Source organism: Crocodylus porosus, unplaced genomic scaffold, assembly GCF_001723895.1.
Source record: "Crocodylus porosus isolate Cpor-Errol unplaced genomic scaffold, CroPor_comp1, whole genome shotgun sequence".
NCBI classification, from domain to species: domain Eukaryota; kingdom Metazoa; phylum Chordata; order Crocodylia; family Crocodylidae; genus Crocodylus; species Crocodylus porosus.
Genome location: NW_017728906.1, coordinates 162,493,233 through 162,515,676, shown reverse-complemented (window position 1 = coordinate 162,515,676; position 22,444 = coordinate 162,493,233). Strand labels below are relative to the sequence as shown.

General features: G+C 44.3%; 1 protein-coding gene across 3 annotated transcripts in view; it reads right to left on the bottom strand.

The window, feature by feature from the left end:
• The window catches only part of N4BP2L2 (NEDD4 binding protein 2 like 2), an 80,964-nt gene that overhangs the window by 53,102 nt on the left and 5,418 nt on the right, over positions 1 to 22,444 (bottom strand). For 2 of the 3 annotated variants that reach the window (XM_019530091.1, XM_019530092.1), the window contains exons 3-5: positions 12,757 to 12,881; positions 3,660 to 3,748; positions 3,200 to 3,276 (exon numbers count right to left, since the gene is read on the bottom strand). The exons of the other annotated variant lie outside the window; for it this stretch is intronic. In XM_019530091.1, the coding sequence (XP_019385636.1) occupies positions 3,200 to 3,276; positions 3,660 to 3,748; positions 12,757 to 12,881 (291 nt within the window). The remainder of the gene's footprint in view (positions 1 to 3,199; positions 3,277 to 3,659; positions 3,749 to 12,756; positions 12,882 to 22,444) is intronic. 3 annotated transcript variants of the gene reach the window in all.

Below are 22,444 nucleotides of genomic sequence, written 5' to 3'. Positions count from 1 at the left end.
TCTTCTGGCACAAACAGAGCTGTTATAACTGTTTGAGAGCTTTCTTGCAAAGAGCACTGACTCTTTTGCCAGAAGGCATATCAGGTACCAGTGAGGTAGGTACCTGATACCTTTGGCTTCAAATAAGATACTGAAAACCTTTCAGTTTCAACTGAACCTTTGGCTTCAAATGAGATACTGAACTTCACTAGCTGAAGAGGCACATGGTTAATTTGTTATGTTTCCTTATCCCAACTGGAACACAGGGGTCTTCACTGTTCTGCAACCTTTCACTTTTTCCCACATCACTTCAAGGGTTAATTCCACCTTTGCTGTACATTTCTAAGCTGTCTACAGTCTGCTTCAAATATGAACAATATAGGCAGACATCAAGTGAAAATGTTGCTTCTTTTCAGTCAACCTTGCACTCATAATCCATAGACTCTCAGGGCACATCTACACGTTCATTAATGCGCAATGGTTACTGTGCATTAAATTTAGTACTTGTATAACAGTACTAAATTAATGCACAGCAACTGGAGTTACTATACAGTAGCGGCAACACACCTTTTTAGTGGTGCTACAGTGCAGTAGCCTAATAATACTGTGCAATAGTGTATTAGCACTGTTTGCTTTGTGACACGCCACTGTGTAGTCAGTGTCTTGTGCAGACAAGTTCTCTGGCACCTTAACTCAGGGGCAGGCAAAATATGGCCCATAGGCCAAATCCAGCCCATCAGACCATTCTATCCAGCCCGCAGGACCCCTAAAAAATTTAGAAAATATTTATCTGCTCCAGGCTGCCTGCAAAAGAGGACAGGAACAAGGGGCAGCAAGACCCATGGTGAGCCGTCAGTAGGAGGCAGGAACCCAGCCCTGCCCCACCCCAGGCCATTTCCCTGGTTCCTGCCCACACCCTGGTCCAGCAGCATGTGGCTTCTGGCTGTGTGCCCCGACCAGGAAGGACAGGTGGTATGTGTGTGTGTAGGGAGAGGAGAGCAAGCGTGAGCAGGCAGGGGCAGAGCGTACATGTATATGTGTGTTTGTAGGGCGAGGTCCACATGTACACCCCACCATACACATCCATCCACACTCTGCCCCTGCACTGCTATGCATGCAGACCCCCACACCCCGTCACATACCCCAGCCACCCTCCCCACAAACCCCATACGCACCCATACCCCACATATCTACACACACCCATATGCTCCCTCACCCACATACCCACACAGCCCCCCACAAACCTATACCAACCCCTCACAATATACAAACATAAGACTTCATTTTAAGGTATTGTGCAATTACCTCTATGTACACAACACAAACACATATAAGCCAGGGCAAAAATATTGTTTGAAATCAAATCAATGAATGTTTTAGATGTTCACTTTTTAGAATATAATTTGGTATTTTTCTGGTTCCAAGATGGCAAAACCCCTTGCTGAAAGGAGTATTTTTGGGGGCAAAAGGAGGGACTTCTGGTGGCAAAGGTCAGGGGCTAGGGGCAAGATGGTGACCAAGGGGTGAGGCACATGTCAAAAGGCAGGGCTACCCATGTGGCCCTCGACAGCTTGCCAAAACTCATTAAGTGGCCCTCCGCTTGAAATAATTGCCCGCCGCTGCCTTAACTCATCTCCCATCACAGAAAATTTAAAGATTCCTGTTTTAATGCTTCATTGATATAAACTGGAAAAGAGAAGGACAATGTCCAGTGATAAATGCAGCTGCAACTCCTTTGCATTGAGAAAGACATGTGGAGAAGAAGTGATCCCCACAGGTGGATGCTGGCTGTGGAGTGGGCAAGACCACAGGCACTGATGATGCATTGATTCCATATATATTAACAGCCACCTGCACACATATGATTTCAAAACTTGACACCAGCAGTGGTAAACTGCCATTTATCTTTTATACAGTCTACAAAAATAAATATCTCTGGCACAAAAGTATAATTTATACCTTCATATGCTAACTACTTTACTAGCTGGAAAGATGGTAAATCTCACACATCAGTGTCTCTAACATTTGGGAGTTTGATTCAATATCAACTCTGAAGGAAGGTCACCATTTTCTGGAGAGATCTGTATTTTCACCAATGAACTGTAACTTGAGTGTTGAGTGCCTCTGTTCAGTAGGAGCTGAACTGATCAGAGACCCAACAATATACATATTTTTGTTTTACTACAGCATTACAATAAAGTGGTCACTCTTATTTTAAATTGCCCTTTTAAACTACATTTTAATTACATATTTGGTCATTCAGTTGAATTTAAATTAGGTGATCTATGGTAATTCTCAGATTACTTCCAAATATAGATTAGAATCCAGTTTTATTTTGATTTGGGCAAAACAATAAGTTATACCAATGTAAAACTACTTTTGTACTATAGAGTGCCACTGTCCCTTCTGAGCATAGATCAACTCAAGTACTTTGTTATCAGCTTCAGAATGATTCCTTATTGTCAGGAAATTATTTTTTTCTACTGTTCCTTTCCCACCTTCCATTTGTCACTGACTTCTGCCAGGTTTGCTTGGCATAAGCAAAGCTCCACAGACTCAAAAGCAGTTAAACTGGATAACAAACAGAAGAAATTAATAAGAAAATTGAGCAGTGATATGGACATCATAACAGATCAGATCAATAGTCTATCTAACCCAGCATCTTGTATCCACCAGAAATGGATGCTTTTGGACTGGGGAGGAAGGAGAAGAAACTTAAAAAAAAAATCATACTGCAAAACAGCCACTGCATACAGGAATTTTCTTTCTAACCCCCTACTGATTAGCAATAAAATTATATCTTTATGCATGAGTCATTGACAATGTTTTGTACTGTCTGTTTTAACTTTTGATGTTGTTGTCTATATAACATTATCTTTTTTGTAACTTTTGAGCTTATAGCTTCCACAATGTTTGGACTTCCATAGGTTAACTTAATTATCCATTGCATAAAGTGGCTCCTATGAATCCAATCAGTTTTCTACTTATGTCCATGGAAATTTCACTACTGACCTCAGTTGCAACTGGATGGTAACAATTCTGTTTATTCATGTGTCAATGGTTAAATTAACAATATGTTTAAATAAATGTAAATAAAAGTACTTATTAGCAATACACACATTACATTTATGGGCTGAGGAGATCTTGAAACAATGTTCAACTAATTTTTAATAAAAAGTAAAGAAAGTAACTATGATAGCTATTATAACATGCGTCTTACTTTTCTAATTCCTCAGGGTCAAACTTCCACCATGTATCTGGCTCGCGGAATTCTACTATGTAGCCTTTTTCTAGAGCCTACAACAAGCAAAGAAACACGCATGAAAAGTGTAACTTTACCAAACCGTGCAATGCAAAACAATACAGAAAAATGCATAGAAAAATAATAATAGTAAAAGCTTGGTTATTAGTAAGTATAACGTAGTGCTAGCATGCTGAAATGTAGTTCACGCCCCACAAAGCAAGCCTACAATTCATCCTGGCCTAAACATATGCAATCATATTATCCTAACTGAACTATTACCACCCCCGTTAATGACCATGCCAAAAAGTTGCCATTCCAAAGGAGTGTTAATAAGAAAAACCTATCTAGACAAAGTAGTCACATTTATCATTTCAGAAGGTAAGACTGCAAAGAAAATCATTTTAAGAAAAAAATAATTTAGGATATTTATATTTACCATTTCTACATACGGCTTCATTTCCCAGGCTTGAGTATTAGTATTGTCTATTATAATTGGAGATCTTCCCTGTTCCATTGCTTGTCTTGCTACAATAGGATAATAAATTAAATACAGAATTAATACTTTAAATCAAGTAAAAGGATGAAAATAAGCTATTTGTTCTAGAAGATATTTTATTAGCCTTTCTATGATGAACTGATCCAATCTGGATTGAGAAGGGCTTTTGTGGGTGGTGTCTTTTATCAGACCAATTGCATGGTTGGGATAGACTTAGACAAGCTCTTGAAGGCTGTACACTCCACAAACCCGAAGGAGGTCCCAACCATGCAGTCAGTCCAATAAATGTTATCACCCACAAAAATCCTTGCCTTTCACGTATTTCCTGGACCATCACAGCTACATCACTCCAACTCAAATATGGATTTTTATTTCGTTAGAGTCCATCTGAACAAGAACTGAGACTTTGCTTCAAGATAAGTAAACAAACAGTAATTTACTTAATAAGGGTGTTCAAATATGGGTACACATCAGTAACGGTCATCCTCTTGCTTCCAATATATCAAAGAGGGATTAGTCTTCAGCATGTAGACAGGAAGGATATTGGCCATACAGCTTCTATATATTTACCTTTTCAAACAGTTCCTAGAAGGACAACTTTGGAGCCACACTATATGAAACACTATTGGTTTCAACAGAGAACACAAAAAAATACCTTTATGAAACCTATACAGTGTTCAAAATTCTTCTTTTTTAGAGCTGCTAACATTCCACATCTAAAAATAAGCATTACATGCAGAACAAATTCAAAAAGCTCCCTATGACAATCAATATTTCTGAGCAAACAGAAACAAACTATTTCTAAAAATACATAACGATATTTTTCATATTATACACATTGTGACCATATACATAAATGCACACACATGCATGCACACTTTCAAACTGTTGGGCTGGGCAGTATGTATTTATTTATTATTTGTTCTCCCAAAACACGCATTTCCCTTTTAGTTCTTGGTAAGAAATCTGACTTAAGAGTTGCAGAACCAAGAGGCAGAAGCAAAACAATGTTTCAGTGCTTCTACAGTTACTAACCATATAATAACAACTGACACCCAGGAAAAAGCGAATTTGCTAAATGGGTACTTTGCATCAGTTTTTCATCAGCCCCACGGGACGGCCCTGCCCACTATGGGTCAGGGAGGCCCGGGTGAGGGAGATTCCTTGCCCTCCATCGAAGCTGACCTCATGAAGGAACACCTCGACAGGCTGGATACCTTCAAGACAACCAGCCCTGATGGGTTACACTCAAGGGTATTCAGGGAGCTGGCAAGCGTCATAGCTCAGCTCCTGGCACGGATCATTGAGAGCTCTTGGCGCTCTGGTAAAGTGCCTGATGACTGGAAGAGGGCCAATGTTGTGCCTATCTTCAAGAAAGGCAGGAAAGTAGATCCGGCAAACTACAGGCCCATCAGCCTGACCTCGATCCTGTGGAAGGTCTTGGAAAAGATTATCAAGGAGACCATCATTAACAGACTAGCTGAAGGCAATATCCTGAGGGATATCCAGCATGGGTTTGTTGCGGGTAGGTCTTGCTTGACCAATCTCATTTCCTTATATGACCAGGTGACTTATCACCTGGACAAGGGAGAAGAGATAGATGTCATATACCTTGACTTTAAAAAAGCTTTTGATCTGGTATCGCACGATCACCTCTTGGCTAAACTGGCTAACTGCGGCCTCGACGTCACCACGATCCGCTGGCTGGGGAACTGGCTCCGTGGTAGGACCCAGAGGGTGGTGATCGACGGGAGTCAATTGTCTTGGTGTGCTGTGACCAGTGGGGTCCCTCAGGGCTCTGTCCTAGGGCCTATACTGTTTAACATCTTCATCAATGATGTGGACATTGGTGTCAGAAGCGGACTGGCCAAGTTTGCCAAAGACACCAAACTCTGGGGTAAAGCATCCACACCTGAGGATAGGAGGGTGATCCAGGTAGATCTGGACAGACTCATGAAATGGGCGGATGAGAACCTGATGGTGTTCAACACCGAAAAATGCAAGTTCTCCACCTTGGGAGGAAAAACCTGCACCATGATTATAGCCTTGGTAATGCTACGCTGGTTAGCACTACAGATAAAAGGGACTCGGGGGTCATGGTTGACCACAGTATGAACGTGAGCCTTCAGTGTGATGCTGCAGCTAGTAAAGTGAGCAAAACACTGGCTTGCATCTATAGATGCTTCTCAAGCAGATCCCAGGACGTCATTCGCCTGCTGTACTCGGCCTTGGTGAAGCCGCAGCTGGAGTACTGCATCCAGTTTTGGGCTCTGCAATTCAAAAAGGATGTGGAGAAGCTTGAGAGGGTGCAGAGGAGAGCATGATCAGAGGTCAGGAAAACAGACCTTATGATGAGAGGCTGAGAGCAATGGGGCTATTCAGCCTGGAAAAGCGCAGGCTCAGGGGTGATCTGATGGCCAACTATAAGTTTATCAGGGGTGCTCATCAGGATTTGGGGGAATGACTGTTTACCAGAGTCCCCCAAGTGATGAGAAGATCAAATGGTCAAACTCTACTGTGACCGGTTCAGGCTGGACATAAGAAAGAACTTCTTCACTGTCCGGGCCCTGAAGATTTGGAACAGACTGCCACCTGAGGCGGTTCAAGCACTCACTTTGAATACCTTCAAAACACATTTGGATGCTTATCTTGCTGGGATCTTATGATCCCTACTGACTTCCTGCCCCTGGGGCAGGGGGCTAGACTTGATGATCCTCCGGGGTCCCTTCCAGCCCAGATGTCTATGAAATCTATAATTTTTAAACACTAATACAACTTCTGTAGAATATTACTTAAGTAATACTGTAATACCTGGCACAATTTAGATAAGGCACATTCAATTTTAGGGTGACACTGGCAGTGATATCTGTACTTAAAACTGCCTTATATTTTTCAGTCTAGAGTCTAGGATCTTTCTGTCTGTTTTTGAAAAATTTGCCAAAACCTGACTATTTCAGGCCACTATTTTTCATGCTATGTGTCCCCCTCAGAGCGATTTTTTTTAAAACATACTACTGCATAACAGTTCGGAGCAAAGATTAAGGAAAAGTGAAATGTTGCTTTACCCATATTAAATTCTTACAAATATTGTTTCACTGACAAGCATTAAAAACCTCTAAGCTTTGGAGACAGAGCTTGAAATATGGAAGTTTACTTTGTTACCAGATGCAACTTTTCTTGCTTTAAAATGAATGAAAGGACTGCATAACATGAATAATGAAGGACAAAGAATTTCATCTAACAGCTCCTATCCTGATTCCATAAACTTCAGTTGAGCACTTTTTAGAAAGACGTTTAATACTGATTTAAAGATTTTCTTGTTATACAGAATCCAGCATATTCCTACATATTTTTTTCCACTGGTTAATCATCCTCACTATAAAAAGCACTTGCACTTTGTTTTCAAATCTGAATTGGTCTGGCTTCTGTTTTCAGCCAGTCTACTGTGTTACGCTTTGTCTGCAATTTTGAAAAGGCCTCTATTACAAAAGATTTTCTTCCCCATACAGATCCTATAAATTATGATCATGCAACCCCTCTGAACTTCTTTCCTGCTAAATTAAATAAATTAAGGTTTTTAATTTCTCACTGTAGAAGCAGTTTTCACATTTCAAATCCTTCTTGCAGCTCCTTCCCAAGTCCCTTCCAAATTGTGAAGATCATTTGTAGGAAGTCTGATGCCAGAACTGGACACTGTATTCCAAAGCAGGCATTTAGACAGCATGGGCAAGGAAACAGCTGCTTGACTCAAAGGTAAAAGCACCAGCACAGAAACAGTGCTGAATACAAGCAGAAGGGAGTGAAGTCAAGGGGAATGGAGCCAAGGAATGTTTTGGAGGCATGAGATGGAGGGATGGGGATATGGTGGGGTAATGGGCAGCAGTGACGGAGACATGAAAGAAAGGTTTATTACCCCTATAACATACGAAACTCTAGAATTTAGAACTGAACCTAAAATTCCCAAGTTTTAAAATTTTTGACTGGCATATAGCTGTAAAACCCAAGGGTAAAGTAAGTCTCTCAATTTCTAGACCCAAATAGAAGATAACAGCCTACTGGTGCAACTAGAAAGGGGTACACATGGGGAAAAAATGATGACCCAGTTGGTCCAAGTATGGTATCCCAGGAGAAAGTAGGTGGAAATGCATCAGGAAGTTCCTGTTGTGGCATAACAGCAACAAGACTAGGCCCCAAACTCCTGCAAGTTCAGCAGCAAGACTGTTACTTCTTTATCGTAAATAGTTCTTTATACAAGTTCCTGTAAATAGGACATTGTTTCCAAACCAAAAGCCTCATCAAGACACCAGAGATTGCATTCAGCAGCCCACTTGCCCTGTGCCAGTTCAACTGCTGCTTCAAGCACAAGCTACACTGCTCAGACTATAGCTACTGCAAACTCCTTAGCAGCTGTAAGAGGGTTAAACACTGGATTGCATCACTTCCTGAGTCAGAGAGAAATGGCAGCAATTACAGCAATAAATCTTCATGCTTCTCTTTCAGTAAAGAAAAATCAGCTTACAACATGCACCCCAATTTTGGAGACCTGATTTTTTGGGGGAAAGGTGTATGTGGTATGCAAGTAAATGTGGTATTCAGATAGTGCAGGTGACAAAAACCTTTCCCTAAAGTCACAATTCTGTTGATGACGCATGCAAAGATCAAGAGTGCCACATAAAATTTTAGGAGGACACAGGCAAGGATGCAGCTCGCTTTTTTAAACCTAGAAAGTTACAGAGGGGAGAAAAAGATGCACAGGTTGCAAGGTAAAATGCTCATACTCAGAAAATATGAGACTCAAAGTTACATATGCAGCCTTAACCTAGCCCCCTTGTACATTATGATACAGTCTTTAATTGCACGTTAATGTAATTTTTTTCCATATAAGCCCTACCTCATTCAGTGCACAGACTGGACCTGTCCTGGAGGTGAATCAAGAAGGTGCAGTGAAATTGTCAGTATGATCAATGCATCTCTCACTTAATGCAGAAGTTGGAAGGTATGTAACAAATAAGGCAGGTGACTGCAGGGAAAAAAAGGATTGTCTTATGATTAAGGCACTTGAAGAACATCTTTCCTAACTGGAGTCCATCCCTGCATCTGCTATATACCTATGTGATGGTAGCCAAGTCATTTTTCACAGATGGCCACTTATTGTACCTTCTTAATTTCCTGATTGCCTAACTTAAAATACTTGGGATCACATTTGCCAAGTGCTAACCCTCACTTACAAATCTAAAATCAGTTTAAAATGTACTTTCAACATACAAAGTTACATGAAAGTTTAATACTCTGGGGAAAAAAACCCAATGTCTGTGTATCAAAAATTGGGCATACAACGTTCGAGAATGTGTCTGATAAATAAAACCCTCAATATATCAGTATCTCTGAACCCTGGCTATAAAAGGGGAATTAAAGTCCCACCTGCTTTTATGGGCATGATAAGATTGCTTCACACATGAAGTATTCATATTCTTAGGTGACAGGTGCCACAGAAAATGCCCATGCAGAAGCTATTAATGCCCTACTTCACCACAGTATTAAAATAGCATGGAGTAACTAAGAAATGACAACCCACACTGAATGATGAGCATGGATTAAAAAAAAAAAGTAATACCTACCCATTCAGTGATCATTGCCCAACCTGTACACTGAATGAAGCAAAAGGAACATGGAAAAACAGTTCTTTATTGGGGAGAGTCAAGAAGTTACCACACACAAATTTACCTGGTATTTGCCTGACAGACTGGAAGTATTTAAATCAAAACAGAGCTGAGTGAACTCTCAGCAGCTGCTGGGGGGTGGGGGGGGCCTGCAGTGGGAAACACTCACTCATGTTTGCTCACTCAAATGCACATTCATAAAGACGCATAAAAAGAGGAAATTAAGCCATTAGTCAGCTTCTCCCAACTCAGAAAGGGTACAACTAGATTGAGGGGAATTTACAAAAGTTTACAGAGAAAGATTACAGAATAGATATATCCCATGCATCCCTGATTGTTTTAAACTGTTAGATACTACTCTATTTTCTCCCATATCACAAATCCTCAAAAAGATATACACCTTGTTTTGGGAAGGCACAATGAAGGGAAGGAAAGATTTTTCCAGAATTGTGACTGAATCCTGACTGTATGGCTGAATCCTGACCATCACTGCTCAGACAAAAAAAAAAAAAGAGAGAGAGAGAGAGAGAGAGAGAGAAAGCTACGTCTTTAACCCTCTTACGGCTGACACCAGATTGGCATCAGCTAGGAAGGGGTGAAAACTAACAGTGAGGCCAAATATGCACTATATCCCTCCCTCCCTACCTGGAAAAATACAGCACTGAGACCCACTACTCTTCTGCTCTGGAATAGTATAAGGTTTCTGACTTCTGTCTGCAGCTACTCCTCCACCACCTGTTGGCTGCCACAACTTCTGGCAACAGAACAGGGTTAAACTGAGAAGCAGCTCGACTCAAAGGCAAAAAACACCAGCACAGACAATAGACTAGATAATATGGTAAGCCAATGTGGTTTTCTCACTCTCAAATGTGTAGGGAGGGATACAAGTAGCAAAGCCTGAAGAGCATGTTTGAGAGGAACTCAAAAGGGGCCTAAAGTTTTATCCTGGAACCATGTAATTAAAGACTATCATAATATATATACACAGAGGGACAGAATTCGAGTTGAACAGACAATCTTAAGTTTGAGCACTTCATTTTGCAACCTTAGCATTCTTAACACATATCATGTCATATCCAATCATTTTAATTGACTGCAGTATCAGATGGAACCATTACATTTAATTTTCAGGCTGATGAAAATTGTAAGAGTTTGAAATTTCAACAGATAAAAATCAAGCAGATCTGTAGAATTAGCCTCCAAAGTAATTCAAGTCTTTTTATATTGACAACAGACAATATTTAACTTCATAGACATTTTATAAATTATTCTTGACTAATCTTAGGGTGAGAATTATTCAAGGTTACAGCCAAAAGCACTTTATCAAATGTACCCCACCACTCCCTACAACCATCTACATAGAAATGTAATTATTGGCTGTTTGCTTCTAAAGTAAATCTGGGTGGAAATTTTTCGACTGAAACATTATGTTTAGTGCCCTGAGAAAATCATGGGTTCTTGTTGAAAAGCCACAGCACGTGCGCAGGTAAAGTATCGTTTTTCATGGATTATCCACCGAACTACCACCAATCTCGGCAAATGGGTCCTGGTAGTTTGGCAAATATTCGGTGAAAAAAAGATACTTTACCCATGCATGTGCAGCAGGCAGGCACACAGACAATGGCAGCAGAAAGCCAGGGCTAATGGAGCTTATCCCCCCTCAAACGCAGAGTAGCGCAAAGGGCCACAGGGCAGCCTGGGTACAGGCTCCAGGCGGCTGCAGCAGGTGTGTGTGTGTGTGTGTTGGGGGGGGAAAGCACACACAGACAGACACAGAGCCTGCATGCAGACAGGATTGCTACAGCAGGCAAGTTGGGTAAGGGGCATTTGGGAGGGGGTGCAGATCGAGGCCTGCACAGGTTTGGAGGGAGTGGGGCAGTGGCAGGTGGAGCCCCAGGGTAGGTTGTGAGATACTCTGAGCCTGGCCAGCTCATCCAGGGACATGGGGGGCTTCCCGTCACTACACGCACCTCAGGATCTGTGTGCGGAGCGGAAGCAGGCTGTCCACTGAGGGCTGGGCTCTATGCCCTGCTGCTCTTTTCCTGAAAGCCAGCTCCAGGAGCCAGCAGCAGCAGGCTCATGTGGTTACGCTGCTCCTGAGGCAGGGACAGTGGGGCAAAGAGCCCAGCAGGAGCCCCCTCCACCCCTCGACAAGCTGCCTGGACTCAGAGCATGTCATGATCCAACCCGGGGCCCCACTCACCCCATTCCCTCCCCACTGTGGGGGCCTCAATCTGACCCCCCTCCCCCATGCCTCTTCCCGGATTTACCTCTTTCTGTCTCTTTCTCAGGGCTTAAACAGACATTACATTTGTCCCTCCATAGTAGCTGTTTTAACACAAGAAAAAGTAACCGGCCACATGTTTGTTATTACGCTAAAAAAATTATCTGTTTTCCACAGAAATGGCAGATCCACAATAAAGTTGAAGTTTATCTTTCCAAAATAAATTTAACATGGGGTCAAATCTGAGAAACCCCCACAATACCCTGCTTTGCCCCCTCTGCTTCAACCCACCCAGTGGGACGCTGGTAGGCAGCCAGGCAGAAACTTCCAGGCAGCCTTGCCCTGGTTGCTTCCCAGCAGCAATGTAGACAGGGGAGCAGCAGGGGCAGGAGCTTGCAAGTGGGACCAGTCTCCAGTCTCAGGCTACCTGAAACACCTTTAAAGTTTGCAAAGACAGCTCTCCAGCCAGTGGGTGATAATAAGGAACAGCTCTAAGATCCCCCAAGTCTCCAAGAGAGCTAGTCAGTGAGGAGAGACTCAGCAACAGGCTTGCCTGATTAGCTGCTGCCACCATGACAACAGCTAATGGAGGCCAGAGACAAATGCAACAGTGGGAAGTCTCTGCCCTTAGGCTGCCTGTGAGCCCGTTTGAAAGGGCTTGTAGGTAACTTGAGACTGAAACCCAATAATCAAATGCAACTCTGGCACTTGGCTGGAAATTGGACAATTTAAGGTTAATTAAAATTATTAACATTTGGAGTTTCCTCAGAAAAGACCAGCAGCAGAGAAGGCAACCTCAGACACCAGCTACTGCAGGGTCAGAAAAAATGGAAGAAACTTCAGAAGGTGAGACATGCAACACGCTACTAGTAAGCAGCTATGGCTGATTTTCCCCAGAAGCTTCAAGCAGTAGGAAGTACACATCTATGAAGCAAATTTATGGGACAAGCACAAAGAAAGGGAATTATTTCCTGCAGTCTTCCCAAATCTGAACACTTCACAAACCCATATATTTGTGGTTTAAGAAAAAGATAAAAAGTATCTTCCTCCATTTTCTATTAACTGATTAATACTTGTATATAACAGTGGTACAATAACTTGCATTTTCTACCTCTAAGAGTAATCTAAAATAATTTCTCTTATACATTCACACCTCTCTTTTGGTTCCAGTCATGAGCATCACCAAGCTGACCAGCGTTATAGGTATATCCATCTTGCTGATTAAAATAGTCATCAGTGCTGAATACAATGCCATCGCGACTCTGACCAAGTAGAACACTGTCAAACAAAGGAAAAAAATAAAACCATTACAAATTATCCAAATCTTATTTTTTAGGAAGCAAACAATAAATGATATTGGAAAATTCTAATGGCATACTATTTATTTGGAGTTTCTTAATACCTTCAGATCATACCTGAATTTCTTTTACATGCCTATTTTCAACACAAAATTAAGCACTATTCTTTTCTCTCCACCACTTCCTAATATGTTTTGCTTTCCCTGCATACAACAGAAAACATGCATTCACCCTTACAGTCCACATCATGATAGGTTCTGACCTCACATTCTTTTAACATCTTTATACTCACAAAAAATCTGGGAAATATTACCCCCATTCTGTAATTGGAGTGCAGAAGAAACAGTCACAAAGGGCACTTCTGGTGTAGTTGGGAACAGAATTTGTTTCTTTTGAGTCTTTGGCAACACCTCAGGCATTGGGCTTGCTTTCATTCACCTTTATCAGTACTGATCTAGCACAAAGTTAACGCCCAGCAGTTTCTTTATTACTAGACCAAGGACAACAGTCACAAGCACCCACACAATCTTGCAGGACCATCTTACTAAGCAAGTTCAGGACTGGAATCTAATATTCACTCTTCCTAAAAACTATCCTTAGCTCATACCTTAGTGTCTCATCTTATTTTAAACAAGTCTTGCATATGATTTTTTTACATTTTAAACTTCTCTCTGAGCCATAAAAGAAATCTGTTGACTCCTACTCACCAGCTTTTCCTAAACCTTTAATGAAAAACCTTGTTTTAATATTAGCATATGTTATCTTTTCCCTGTTGAGAAAAAGTAGTCATTCCTTTATGGAACTAGGATTAAAATAATTACCATACTATCAATCCCTCATGTAAAAACATACCTTAATAGTTTGATAGTAAGAGATTTTGTCTCATAAGTATTCGATACACTATTATTTATACACAAGCAACAAAAAGAACAAAACCAACAAGGGTAAGACACTTTATTAAAATGTCTGTAAGAAAACGTTATCAATTAAAATGTTTGTAAAAAAGAAAAATACAAATTGATGTCTATTCTTTGACATACACTTACCTTTTCACCTGTTCTCTTGCAGATCTAGCCCTCTAATCCAGGGACTGGCAATTATTTCAGGCAGAGGGCTGCTTACCCAACTTTGGCAGGCTGTGGAGAGCCGCATGGGTAGCCCCGCCTCTTGACAGGAGCCCTGTCCCCGGTCACCATCTTGGGACTAATGTCCCAGGGCCAGCACTGGTGGGGCCCAGAGCAGAGCGCAGGCTGGCAGGGGTCTGTGGAGCTGGGCTGGGTTGCATCAGCACGGAGAGGGGGGAGCTGGTCTGGCTCCATAGAGCTCCTGCCGGCTGGGAACCTATGCATCTGCTGCCCTGCTCTGGGCCCTACCGGCACTGACCCTGGGGCACCAATGCAGGCCCCGTGCTCCCACTGACTCCCTGCCCACTCACACCCAGTGCCCCCAGCCCCGTGATACAGGTAGGGGGCACCGCACAGCCCCAACCCCCTGCTTGACAGCAGGGAAGAAGCTGGTGCTGAGCATGGGGAAAACCGGCCCCTCGCCTACCCCATGGCCAGTGCTCCCTGCTGCAGCCACTCACAGCCCACATGGGGCTGTCCGGAGCAGGCAACAGGCAGGCCCACACCGCTGCAGCACTCAGCACTGGCCACATGGTGAGCAAGGGACCACTTTTCCCTGTGCTCTGCACCACCTTGTAACCTGCCCCCGCTGCCAGCCTGGCAGTGGGGCCAAGCTACAAGGTGGTGCTGAGCACGGGGCAGGAGGAAACAGCCCCTTGCCTGCCCCATGCCCTGCACTGCAGCCGCTCGCAGCCGGGCTGGGGCTGCTTGTGCCTGCTCCAGACAGCCCCGCATGGGCTGCGAGCGCCTGCAGCAGGGAGCACTGGCCATGGGGTGGGCAAGGAGACGCTTTTCTTTGTGCAGGGAAGGAGCCCAGGGAAAAGCTGAGCGCGGGGTGGGGAAAAGCAGCCCCTCCCCCACCCTAAGGCTGGTGCTGCCTGCTGCAGCAGCTTGCAGCCCACGGGGCTATCTGGAGAAGGCACAGGCAGCCCCGTGCAGGCTGCAAGCAGCTGCAGCATAGGGCGCCAGCCATGGGGCAGGGAAGGGGCCACTTCCACCCACCCCCACGCTCCTTCCCTGCCTGGGGTCCTTCCTGCCCTTCTCCTCCCACACTTACCTGTGGTTCCAGCGCAGGGCAGCCACATGCTCCCAGGCCAGAAGCCCCAGCAGGGGCTTCCGGCTGGTGGGGTGGGGCTGGGCGGGTCCCAGTGTTGTTGGAGCCCACTGGGCTTCCCCTGGGTCCTACTGCCCTTGGTTCCTGTCATTTTTGACAGGAACCAAGGGCAGAGAAATATTAACTTTCTACATTTTTAGGGGCCCCAATGGCTGGAGATAATGGTCTTTTGGGCCAGATCTGGCCTGCAGGCTGTATTTTGCCCACCCTGCTCTAATCCATCACACTTCACTTTCTGCCACCCCCATAATTTGATATCAACTTGTAACGGATTTATCCCTTATGTTTTTACTAACTTTCATTAAGACTTATTTTATCCCATTATTTTTAACCAAAGTGCCTTATGTGTAGCAAATATATGGGGCTGGAAATTAATAAATTATTTTATTATAATTAATAAAATCCATACCACACCTGTTCCATCAGAATTATATTTATGTACAAAATAAAGGCTCCAAACCGTCAAAAATAACATTGTGCAGCCCCAATAAACATCTGCCTGAATAGTTCTTTTTACAGTGTGTGGTGGTGGGGGGGGAAGCACGCAGCTGGACAAAGAGCCAGGCAGACAATGATGGCACATGGGGGGTGGGGATGGAGCACTGCCACCTCCCAGGAGCAGGGGCAGGGCAGGGAAGCTCACTCGGCTGGGGTGAGGGCAGCAGAGCCCCTCTGCAGGGCAAGAAAGCTCACTGGACTTGTATGTGGCCACTGTGTGTGAGCTTCCCTGCCCTGTGGATGGGCGCCACTGCACTCGCTCTGCCTCGGCCCTGGTCCTGGGAGGTGGAGGTGCTCATTCCCACGCGCCCGTGCATATCCCCTAGGACTGCTCCAAGTACCCCCAGGGATACACGTACCCCCAGTTGACAACCCATGAGCTACTGGCTTCTTTTGGCTGGTGTATCTGATAATGTCACTAATGCGACATAAATGCTGCGTGCATGTGCGCAGCTGCACAAACATAGCCAGGAATGCAGTTGGGCAGCATGGAGAGCAGTGTCTTACTGGCAAGTCTGCAGGGAAGAAAGGGTGTTGAGGAGGTAAGGGATGTGGGAGGAGTAGATGGGGGCCCTCATGAGGAAGGGAGTGGGGCAGGGGCTGCCCAGCCAGGGCAGTGAATGTGACCCTGGGGCTGGGAGTGGGACAGAGCCATGGGCAGCACAAGGGGGTGGGGTGGCTCCCCGCCACTGCACATACCTCTGAGGGAGGGAGGGGGAGGATGTGTGTGGGGCAGAGGCTGCCTGCTATGGGGTCAGGGCCAGGGGCTGGGCTCAGCCAGACTGGACTCAGGGTGGGCTCAGCTGTGCAGGGCAGGCAGGTGGCTACAGGGAATTTTTGGGTGGCTATAGCCCACCAAGCTCCTGCCAGCCTCTGGTCCCGAGCCCACAGTGGGTATCTCGCCTCCATCCCATGCACAAATCTGGGGGGGGGGCACATGCGCACAGAGGCAGGGAACCACCCCACCTCCCCACACCACTGCACTCCCCCTGACTAGCTGCTTGCAGCTCTGTCTGACTCCTGGTTCCGGGGTCACATTCACCAGCCTGGCTGGGCAGTGCCTGCCCCTGCCCCTGCCCCACTCCCTCACTCACAGTGGAGGCCTCAATCTTCCCCCACCATGCCCCTTCCCCTCACAGACTTACTGGCAGGGTGCTGCTCTCCACTCTGCCCGGTTGCATTCCTATAAATTGACTATTGGATCGGTATTGGCCAATACGGCTGATATCAGCCAAAAATCAGCTATCAGTACTGGCCAAAAAAATCTTTATTGGTACACCCCTAATTTGTATGCCTGTTTTATTTACTTCCATTATTGTTGTATATCAGTTTAAAGTAACATTATTGTTTTTGTATACACACTGAAGCCAGGCATCACCAGTATGTGTCCATGCTTATTAAACTGCTTAAGTCTATATTACCGAATTATGGTGAAGTCTAGTTAGCTACTGCTTAGTGCAGGGACAGGCAATTATTTTGGGTAGAGGGTCGCTTACTGAGTTTCGGCAAGCCATTGAGGGCTGCATGACAGGCAGCCCAGGACAGATTAATATTAATTTTCTAATTTATATTAGAAATGTATTTGTCCACCCCTGGCTTAGTGCCTCAAAAGTAGACAGTGTAGCCAAATGCTATAGAAACAAACCAGCATTAGCAGCATATGGGACAAAGCTTTCTGGGATACCCTACTGTTTAGAGAGCAGAAAAGAAAGAGAACTAGAAAAATCACAAAGAACTGAGAGCACAATCATGTGTTAGATTGTATACAATAACCACACACTTCTACAGATGTTTGGAATGATTATTTCACTATTGAAAATTTAGTTTCTACACAAGGGCCGTATTCTACCCTTTAACTTTGTCACGAGCATCAGGTCAGTTATAGATCATGTTAAAACCCAGTACACAGTAAAATATAAGTGCATAAGACCTGGCTTACAAAACTTTCAGTGTCACCAAAGCAAAAAGCCTCTTCAGTACCAAGCCAAGTCACAATGTTGGAACTCCTAAAAAGTGGACAATATATTTGATTTCTATGCTGCCTTCCCCCCAAAAAGTATCAGAACAGAATACAATAAAAATGAAGTAAAAACAATTATATAAAATACATACTAAAACAATTCTCCAGAAAAGCCTCAAAGTTTAACCCCACCTGATAAAAGCCTGCCTAAATAGAAAGGTACTGTACACTGCTTCCAAAAAATGGTAAAGCTTGGGTTCTGGTGGTTCTCAAGGGGCATTGAGTTCTGGACCTGAGGAGTGACTACTCAGAATGACCCTTCCCCATGTATTTTTCTCAAGAAAATTTGGAGCACAGAAGGTACTTGTAGAAGGTGGCTGTCAGCTGACCTTAGGGATCATGATAGAACATAAGGGAAGAGATGGTTTCCTTGGGTACACAGGACTCAACCATTAAGACAGGGGTGTCAAACATACAACCCACACCACCATATCATCTAGCCCCTGGTGCCACCTATGGGTGCACTGGATGGCCCCATGTACTTGTACAGGACACTGGTTCCAGCTTGTGTTCCACAGCAGTAGATTGGTCACTTGCCTGTCTAGGTTGATGCAGCATAGCCCTGCAGTGGCTGGAATAAGACTGTGCCATATGTGGTGCCCACTTTAGATGCAGAATGTGGAACTGTCTGTGGGTCTAGTCTGGCTTACAGACCAGTCCCTTCCCACTCATCTGACCTAGGGCCAGAACAGTTTGACACCACCGATTTAAGCCTATATAGCTCAAGATCAGCACCTTGAGTTGCACCCAGAAAGCTTCTGTAACCCAATATAGACTCTGGGGCACTAAAGTAATGTGCACTCAGCAACCCACCACCCCACCAGAAAATACAGATCAGTTACATATCAAGACAAGACATAATGAGAATCTCAGTAATGAACTGAAGCCTCAGATATTAGCTACCTTAATGTACTGCTGTTTCATAGCTGTGGAATAGAAACCACAAAAAGTTCTGAAAGTCTGAGAATATCCTCTTCTAGAATTTCACGGAATTTAAACTCCAACAATTTCAGCATTCAAATATACTTGTTATTTTCATGCTGATTTGTTTAGTTGCCCCTAGTAGTATCTTGTCTATCAAGAATGAACACTTTTAGGAGTTCAAAAACAAAAGTAACACTTATATTGTACTAATGAACAGTGACACAAAAGCTAAATACGTTATAGGTGCTAAGTATGCATAAGGGAATATTATTTTGACAGACTGCTCTTCTTTTAAAGATAAAAAAAATAAGGAGAGGTTTCCTTCACTGCTTCTAATGCAGATGGAGAAGGAAAAAATATTTGCCAATAAACAGTAAGAATGGAGTGTTGTTATACTTGTAATGGTCCAGGAAGCATAAGAGGCAAAGATTTTTTGTGATCTCTTTCAAGACCAACAGTATAGTTGGAGAAATTACTGGACAATTTCACAATATGGTACAGTATCTTTACTATAATACTGACACAGCTATTTAAAAACAAGTCATTATGTAGTAAACAATAAAAACAGATTTAAAGGTAACAGTTATAGTCAAACACTGAACCCTACATGGAGGCAAAATGATTTGTCTTTCATATCTTTTAATTATTTTTGACATTTTGTACACACAACTGAATGTGTACTCCTCTCTGCATACATTCAAAAATTGATGTTCCACATCACTGAAAAATTATTTTCTTCTGGTTTTGCATTGCTTTCTTAGATTTCAAATATATCCATGCCACTATATTTTGGCTGTTCTTCATATAACTAATTATCTGACCACATACTTTCACAGAGTAAGTACAAGAGGAATACATCCTTAATGATTAGTAACTCCTTCAAGAAAATGACACAGTTTTTAGCAAATATTACAATCTAGAATACCACTGCAAAATAGGCAAGTATTATACACAAGAAGTTAAGAGCAAGATTCCCCCCAAAAGTGCCATTCTTCCCTACCAATAACGTGAAAACTCATACTGTAGTCCATCTCATACAAGTCATATTGTATGATCCAATGATCCATCCCAGCATTAAAATCTATCCATTGCCAGAAGACAACAGTGAGAGTGCTAGTCTGGGACTTGGGAGACCAGGATCCAATTCTCTGCTTCACCACAGTCTTTCTAGAAGATCTCTGGCAACCTATATAATTTAGGTGCCTAAATCCATTTGTGGATCTGGACATTAGTCTGTCTTTGCCTCAGTTCAAATGGGAATGCATTTTCTTACCTTGCAAAGAATACAAAACACTCAGATAATATGGTAATAGATCCTCTATAAGAAAATAAAGATACACACAAACACTACCAATGCAGAAAAGCAAAAACAAGAAGCCCAGTAAATACATTCAGCACTGGTAACAGAGGTTTCACTTTTAATGAGGATAGGGTGAATTTCAGGTAGAAATGTGATTAAGATGACAACCTGTTCAACTTTTAAAATAAAACAGTGTGGTAACAAGTAAAATAAATCCAGTTTGTATTAAAAAGATCCATTAAACTGAATTGTGAAACTGGCTGTTTCAGGATTAGAAATCATCACATACTAAACATGCAAGTTTACAATTTTGGTGAATGAGTTGTGTTGAAAGTAGCTACAACTATTCTTCCTAAGCAAGTCATTCTTAATCTAGTGCATTTCATTAACTTGATAGAAAATTTGCTATTACCTGCAAGACTTCACATGGATTCAATAAACAAAGAGGGACTACAGGTTTCCCTCGATTTATGAGGGTTTGATTTATGCGAATTCACTCTTATGTGATTACCCTTTTGTATCTGAAATTCATTATATGCAAGGTAAATTTGCATATACAGTATGCGATTGGCATAGGCCGATTCTTATGTGATTGGCATAGGTGTGCTCTGCCCTCCCCCAAGCAGGTAGGTCTGAGTTTGTGAATGATGGGGAGGAGTGAAGGGAGGGGAAAGGGCTGTGGGGCTGGACCCCATTCACCTGCCCCTGAAGAGCCTGATGCCGCCGCTGGCTCAGGTCTGCAGTGGCTGCCAGCCCTAGCCTACTCTCGTCCGGCTACAGGTGGCTGCCCACCCTTGCTGCAGCTGCTCTGGGAGCACCCGATGCAAGCGGCTTGTAGCCACTGTGCTGTGCTGTGCCCCAAACCCCCTGGGGCTCCACTTCCCCTGGGGCATCGTGCCCCAAACCCCCCAGCATGGTGCAGCCCAGAGGCTGCAAGATGGCAGTATCCACCACTCCCAGGGCTGCAGCATGGGCAGGCAGCCACCTGCAGCTGGACGAGAGCAGGCTGGGGCCAGTGGCCGCTGCAGACTCGGCAGCCCCGCTCACCCCACCCCAAGTGTCAGGAAGAGCCTGGTGCAGCCACCAGCCTGAGTCTGCCACAGCCACTATCCCTGAGCCTGCAGCTGCCAGCCCCTGCTGCAGCCCTGGGAGCAGCGGACGCTGCCTGCTTGCAGACACTGGGCTCTGCCATGCTGGGGAGTTGGGGGCATGGTACCCCAGGGGAAGCGGAGCCCCAGGGAATTTGGGGCACAGTGCAGCCCAGCAGCTGCAAGCAGGCGGCTTCTGCCACTCCCAGGACTGTAACAGAGGCGGGCAGCCGGCTGCAGTGGGACGAGAGCAGGCTGGGGATGGCAGCCACTGTAGGCTTAGGCCAGCGGCAGCAGCAGGCTACTCCTGGCGCTCGGGGTGGGTTGAGTGGGGCTTCCACCCACCCCAAGAGCCAGGAAGAGCCCGGTGCTGCCCCTGTCACAGCCCCAGGAATGGGAGATGCTGCCTGCTTGCAGCCACTGGGGTGCGTTGTGCCCCTCTCCCCACCACTCCCCTAGCCCCAGCTTTACTCCTTCCCTCCCTCCCTGCCCTGGGAACACATCCCTATCTGTTTCATTGTAAACTGGGTTCGTTTTATGCAAATTTATGTGCCATTCCATGGGAATGCATCTAGTGCTAAATAGAGGGAAACCCGTATTCACCAACATACAATGTAGTCAAAAACATTGTGTTCAACTCACACCTAAATATATAGTAGCATTTCATTTTAATGACAGAAAAACATGGATTTTGGGGTCTCTAATGAGAAAATTTAGGGTACCCCTCCCTTCTAATCAGAGAATTTGGGATGTTTAAACAGAAAAATCCAGGATCCATGGTAATGAACCAGGGAAGAAATAACCCCAACTCAATTATACATACAGGATGCTGAATTCTGAACTAGCTGTTACAACTCAGGAAAGAGACCTTGGAGTCACTGTAGGTGTCTCACTAAAAACATCAGGTCACAATGTGCAGCAGCAAGCAAAACACCAACAAAATGTTGGGCATCACTAAGAAGGGAATTGAAAACAAAGCAGAGAACCTTATCATGCCATTATACACACCCATAACGTGCTCACATCTTGAATATTGTAAGTAAGTCAAGAAAACAAGATTTTGGATACTTAAGTGACCCTTGTCTGTAGAGGTGCACTGATACGTCGGTCCAATAGTGGATCGGTACAGATATAAAGAAAATTCTCTATATCAGATATTGGCCTCATGGGGCTGATAATTTGGCCAATAAATGCCATGCTGTGTGCAGCCACAGTACAACATAGAGCAGAGTTGGCAGAAAGGAGAGCTGCCTCCAGCTGGTAAGTCGGAATGGGAGGGGGGAGGGAAAGGGCATGGGGGGCAGATCAATGCCCACTGTGGTGAGGGAGGGGTCAGGGGTAGGCACTGCCCAGCCAGGGTGGGAGGAGGGGGGCACGGCTCATGAAGTGGGGGCAGCTCCCGACGTCGTTACTTGCACCCTGGGAGGGCATGGGGTGATGCCCCCAGATCTGCACGGGGCAGGGTGGGTGGGTTG